This window comes from Bactrocera latifrons, unplaced genomic scaffold, assembly GCF_001853355.1.
Source record: "Bactrocera latifrons isolate USDA-ARS-PBARC rearing strain unplaced genomic scaffold, ASM185335v1 scaffold_14, whole genome shotgun sequence".
Lineage (NCBI taxonomy): Eukaryota > Metazoa > Arthropoda > Insecta > Diptera > Tephritidae > Bactrocera > Bactrocera latifrons.
Genome location: NW_017534852.1, coordinates 2,351,265 through 2,357,914, shown reverse-complemented (window position 1 = coordinate 2,357,914; position 6,650 = coordinate 2,351,265). Strand labels below are relative to the sequence as shown.

Sequence of the window (6,650 nt, the reverse complement as noted above, 5' to 3'; positions counted from 1 at the left end):
TAAAAGACAGCGGCTACGCTGGCTAGGTCATGTTGTCCGGATGGACGAAAACACTCCAGCTCTGAAAGTATTCGACGCAGTACCCGCCGGGAGAAGCAGAGGAAGAGGAAGACCTCCACTCCGTTGGAAGGACCAAGTGGAGAAGGGCCTGTCTTCACTTGGAATATCTAATTGGCGCCACGTAACGAAAAGAAGAAACGATTGGCGCGCGGTTGTTAACTCGGCTATAGATGACTACGCCAATCAAGAAGAAGAAGAATACCAAGCCCGTGAAGAGTCTATTCGGTTCCGTTCGCAGTAACTCGGACTGATTTGTGGAACGACTTGGCGCATTTTGCGTCCACATCTTAAATTGAAAACGTATAAATACAGCTTATGCAAAAACTGAAGCCGCTCGACCTGTCCAAGCGACATTAACATTCTTGAAAAGTTCCAAGAAGATCCGACGTGTTCGAACTAAATTTTTTATAGAGATCTGGTCAATTTCTGGCTCAATGGGCATGTAACAAGCAATTTGGGACGCATTTGGGACGAAAAGCAACCTGAAGAGTTTCAAAAGCTGTCATTTCATCCAAAAAAGTGGTTTGATGTAGTTTGTGGACGGTGGAAGCATCGGTCCATATTTCATTAAAAATGATGCCGGTAGAAGGTAACTGTCAATGGCGACTGTTATCGCGCCATGATAACCGATTATTTAGTGCTTGAAATTGAAGCTCGTTATATCGGCAGTATTTGGTTTCAACAAGACGGTGCCACTTCTCACATATCGCATCCATCAATGGATGATTTGAGAGAAAACTCTTCGGGGAGCAGATAATTTCACTCTTTGAGCCAGTCAATTGAGCACTAAGATCGTGTGATATCACACCGTTAGACGTTTTCCAATGGGGATATGTAAAGCCTGCTTGTCTATGCGAACAATCCCGCATATCAAACGCTAAGTACCAGTCGAAATGCTTGAACGAGTCATCGAAAATTGAACTTAACGGATGGGCGATCTCAGACGTAACCGCGGCCATCATTTGAAAAAAATCTTCAAAAAATAAATACCAAAGAATGTTCTTTTGAATAATAATAAACATTCGCCTTTAAATTTGAAGTTGCTATGTTTCTTCTTTAAAAAAGTAAAGAACCTCGAATGGACCACGCCTTAGCAATATCATAAGTTTTTGAAAAAGTCTTTTGCAAGTGTTATCACCACTAGGGTTTCCACTTGAGACTCTTCCAGTTTTCGCGGCAATTCCAATTCTTATATTAAATTACGGATATAAATCAATGTAGTCACCCTTTATTTATACAGTTTACATACAGAAGCTTTGTTATAAACCAACATATTGTACTACCTATTATAAAATAATAATGTTAAAATAATATGTTGTGAACTGATTTTAAACTAATATAGTTTAAGTAGTCAATACATAGCATGTTCTTGAACACGACAATTAAACGAAAGTTTATATTTATAGCCGTAGTTTCGTACGATTTATAAAGTTCGTCTAGAGCAACAAAAGTCAGATTTTAAGAAAATCATCTTCTCCCATGATGCTCACCTTCATCTGAGTGGTGAGAGAAAATTTTTGCCAATCCAATTATTTCAATAAATTGTGAAATTTAATGGTCGACAAGAAGTTGTGACCTAACACCATTAGACTACTTCTTGTTGGGTTATTTGAAGTCATTGCTTTTCAACAATAAACCAGACGCTCTTGGCGCTTTTGAAGTAAATATTCATGGCATACGACTTGATTTAGTACAAAACGTATTCGAAAATTGGGTCCATCGATTTCTTTCCAGCAAAATTGAGAATTTAACCTTATCGATTGTACTTCACATTAAATAAAAAACATTCGAATTTCTTTAACAATTATTTGGAGTGTTTAATTTTTTTTTTTTTTTAAATCGTAGCACTCTTATTGAAAACAATGTATTTATACTGCCAATTTTGTTTTAAAAATAAGGAAATGTCAAAACAAACAGAGAAAAAAACACTTATTTTATATTAGACAATATTTTTAAAGACCTGCATTAAAATAATAAGAAGCTCACGACTCACGGTCTTCGACAAAGTATCCTCTGAGTAACCAAAAAACATTCGTTTGAAGGTGCGTGGTTTGGAACCCGACACATAAAAACCCTACCAATTAAAAGGAAATACCAGCCGCGGATGAGAGACACCATTTTGCTGATAACCCTTGAAAGTATTAAGAATAACGATTTAAGGGTATTTCCCTAAAATGTATGGTCCCTTAAATTGACAGGTGCCGCTTGACGTCACCGCCGTCCAAGAAATGCGATGGACGGGACAAGGACTAAGACGAGTAGGTCCTTGTGATATTTACTGCAGTGGCCATATAAAGGAGACCGATGGATGAACATCTAGCCATCATAGCGAAGTTGATTTGCGCCCCGATAATCTTGATAAAGTAATACTATACATCGTTTTGGTTTAAGTGCTAAGAAAACTTCAGACTAATATTTAGAGTTTTCAAATGGATGTTTCACTTGTAAGATGACTAAGAGGTCTATTCTGGAAGAAGATAATCGTACTAATTATGAGGTAATGATTATTGGGTAAAATGTCGTATCTAGTATTTAATCTATATTTTATCGAAATTTATAGTCTGAAATCAGTTTACATTAAAAATGTATATTATATTTAGTCCCAAAAAACTGTTCGAAAAATCGAATTCAAAGGTATAAGTGAATTAGTAAAATTTCGAAATTTAGTAAATATCCAATAGAGAAATAAAATTAGACATATGTGTGTGGATGAGCAATTTTGTAACATTATTTACGTGGGAATGTGAGACCGTAATGTGTGCATGATTTTTGTATTGCAGCCATGCTCAAAAATCAAAATAAGCAAGCTGCATGTAAAAATATATACTCCTTTTTTCAAAAAATTTAAAACTCTTGGATAAATAAATATATGCGAGATCGAATTGCATACCGATATCATTACTACTCCCCGTGCCATTAAAACTCGACAAATTCTGTGTAGAGGTCCACGTGCGCGATGATGGTCTAAGCGGAAGAATTTCGTTTTTAATAAAAATTGTGGAGATACTTTTAGTAAATTACCTTGAATTGCCGCCGTCCGTTAAGTTAGGCGATGAGACGGCGACATCTTCAATACCCCGCCGTCCACCATGCTCTTTGTAGTCACGAAAGCAACGTTTGCAGCGTGTCGGATAGCGGGTCTGGGGATGGAACCCCAGCGGACATAATTGGTCACCTTTTAACGACGGATACAAATGATGCATTTAAGGGGGAAATCGTTGTGGAATTTAAAATTTTCAATTTATAACTGTAAATGTAAAAACAAATAAAAGATTTTATAAAGAAGAGTGATCAAATTGAAAGGTGAATTTTTAATTAATACTTCGCGTGTTTTTCAAAACGGTAAATTTTCTGTAAGTTGGTAGTGCTGTTAGTGACATCTATGCTAAATTTCACGTCACAATATTCATTAGTATTTGAGATACGCGTCGGTTTGTGAGTCTAATTCACTTGATCACTCCGAGGACCCGTTTTGACTCAATTGAATATATAAAAGCTGAATCTAAGAAGGCCCTGATGGCCATCACGACGAAGGTTTTTTCCAAGTGCTATGATGATTGGAAAATTCGTTGGCATTCGTTGTCTTGCAGAGGGAAGGGATTACTTTGAAAAAGTTGAAATGGACAAAATTAACCTTTCGATTTGATCACAGTAGTACATTGTGGCAAAGTACCCGGAAATTTTAAATAAAACGCAAATTATTGTTCATCAATAATTGTTTTGCCACTTATGCCAACGATTTTTCCAGTCCTCGAAACACCTTCCATAAGAACTTTTTAGATGTTCGATTGATTAAAAACAGATTCCACAGGGCGGCAATTTCAGTGTGGGGAAAAACAAAAATTACTCGGAGGTAAATCTAGTGAATACGGTGGTTGATCGAGGGTATTCATTGCGCTTTTGGCTTTACATTCGGTCACAATCGTCTCTCGATGCAAAAAAAACACCAGCTTTATCGGAACGAATCGATCAAGAACGCGTTTTATACTCAAAATATTCACCAAAATCACTCGAACGGACTCGTAAGAGATGTCGGGCTCTCTTGCTATCTCTCTAAAATTCTCCTGACGATTTTCAAATATCCGTTATTTTTGAATTTTTGAATGATCCGATTGTGGTCAAATGTGCAGAAAACCATTCGCCCCTATAGAACATGATGGAACAGAATTCTGGCTAGGTCATGTTGTCCGGATGGACGAAAACACTCCTGCTCTGAAAGTATTCGACGCAGTACCCGCCGGGGGAAGCAGAGGAAGAGGAAGACCTCCACTCCGTTGGAAGGACCAGGTGGAGAAGGACCTGGCAAAAGAAGAAACGACTGGCGCGCTGTTGTTAACTCGGCTATAATCGCATAAGCGGTGACTACGCCAATCAAGAAGAAGAAGAATGGAACGGAATTATTCTTACAAGATGCGTTCCAAAGCGCACAGGAACACTTTTTGAATCTAGCGCCCCCTGGTGATACCATCTATATGTCACCTGTTGCATTAGAATCTGCTACCTTTGTGGATTGTCCAGTGAGAATTTCCAGCCATTTCGTCGATTGGAAGTGAAGTTATTGCGTTTTAAGTGTTTGTGTTATCGGTGCGAAAATGAGCTTCGAACACAGAGCCAACATTAAATTTTGTTTTAAAATTGGAAATAATGAAAATGGAATTGAACATCTCCAAAACATCGATTTATCGCATTTTGACCGAACATTTGGGGTTACGAAAGCTGTGGGCACGGTTTGTTCCGCACAAATTGACTGACGACCACAATTGCAGAATCCAACATTCGAAAGACGATTATGTAATCAAAAATCACATTTTAACCATTAAAAACTCTCCGTCTTCTCCTGATATGATGCATTTTCCCATGAAAGAAAGCATTATGCACACGTAGAGGCCATTCAGAGGGCTTGCACCGGCATACTGGCGGCCATACCGGCCAACGAGCTAAAACACTCGTTTGACATGCTTTTGAACCGTGCAAAAAGCTGTATTGAACCAGAAGGAGACTATTTTGAATAAACTTAATTGATTTTGCCGAAAAACCATTTGTTCTCCTTTTTTTTTTTGTTTTTTTTTTTTGTTAAGTTAAGCACGATTCAACCACACGCATTACCTCTTTACGTTGTTGTTGAATCTGATCATCAGTATCAGTAATCATCCCCTTTAGAAATGGATTGGCTTAGTTGTGGTGCAGTAGCAATATTTTTTTTATTTTTCATCATCGCTTTTTTATCCAAACTCATGTGAATGGTTAAAAACTGTTTTTAGTGACAAATATGCCTACTTCCAGGGCAATCGAAACAGTGTCGATTTCAATTATTTTATAGATATTTTTGGCAATTAGCCTCACAGAGTGTGGAATAGACGAAACCGAAATTGCACGTGGTGGTCTCATACAGTATAAGATAATTAATACTCTGCATGTTTTCAGCCGGCTGGCAAAACTGCCGTACTTTCTCTTTGCTGATGTACATCTTTAACGCTTACTCATTTTTTAACAGATCACCCGTGAGTTGTGTCAAGCTGTCATGTTATTTTTGTACAGTACTGTTTCGCACACTTACTCGCTCAACTTATAATCAACGTAATCAAAACATAGTCAACATGAACGTACCATTCGTACAAAAAACACTCATCTTGGAACCCAGCCTTCATTTTTACATAATATTTGACCGAATAGACCATGTCCAGCACACAGTGAAAAAAATATAACAGCCGTAGCTGAGATTGTACACGAAGACCGTGAAGAGTCAATTCGGCGCCGTTCGCAGCAACTCGGACTGATTTATGGAACGACTTGGTGCATTTTACGTCCAGATCTTAAATTGAAAACGTATAAATACAGCTTATGCAAGAACTAAAGTCGCTCAATCTTCCCAAGCGACATAGCTTCGCTCTATTGGCTCTTGAAAAGTTCCAAGAAGATCTGCGTTTTAGAGCCAAATTTTGTTCAGCGATGCATTTGGGACGAAAAGCAACCTGAAGAGTTTCAAAAGCTGTTATTTCATGAAAAAAAACAGTGCTTTGATTCAGTTTGTGGACGGTAGAATCATCGGTCCATATTTATTAAAAAAAATGCCGGTGAGAACGTAATCGTCAAGGGTTATTGTTATAACGCCATGATAACCGACTATTTGATACCTGAAATAGAAGCTAGTGATCTCAGCGACATTTGGTTTCAAGTAGTGGCGCCACTTCCTACATATCGTATCATTGGACTTATTGAGAAAACACTTCGGTGAACAGATAATTGCACGTTTTGGGCCGGTCGATTGGCCATCAAGATCGTGTAATATTACATCGTTAAGCATTTTCCTGTGAAGATATTTAAAGCCTGAAGTCTGTGCGGACAATCCCGCTTCGGTTCAAGCCTTGGAGCAAAACATCACGCATGTCAATCGTCGAAGTTATCAGTCGAAATGCTTGAATGAGTCATCTAAGACGTAGCCGCGACCAAGATTTGAAAAAAAAATAAATGCCAAATAATGTTCTTTCGAATGATGATAAAAATTCCTCATTAAATTTGAAGTTTCTGTGTTTTTTCTTCAACCAAAAGTAGAGAACCTCGGAATGGGAAGTTCGTGACCGATTTCACAC

General features: G+C 38.0%; 1 protein-coding gene across 6 annotated transcripts in view; it reads right to left on the bottom strand.

Moving 5' to 3' along the window:
- LOC108965420 (calponin homology domain-containing protein DDB_G0272472) overlaps positions 1-6,650 on the bottom strand; it is a 33,104-nt gene that overhangs the window by 15,046 nt on the left and 11,408 nt on the right. For all 6 annotated transcript variants that reach the window (XM_018927812.1, XM_018927817.1, XM_018927816.1 and 3 more), the window contains exons 3-4: positions 3,082-3,307; positions 2,951-3,024 (exon numbers count right to left, since the gene is read on the bottom strand). In XM_018927812.1, coding sequence (XP_018783357.1) covers positions 2,951-3,024; positions 3,082-3,263 — 256 coding nt within the window. In that variant the 5' untranslated portion in view covers positions 3,264-3,307. The remainder of the gene's footprint in view (positions 1-2,950; positions 3,025-3,081; positions 3,308-6,650) is intronic.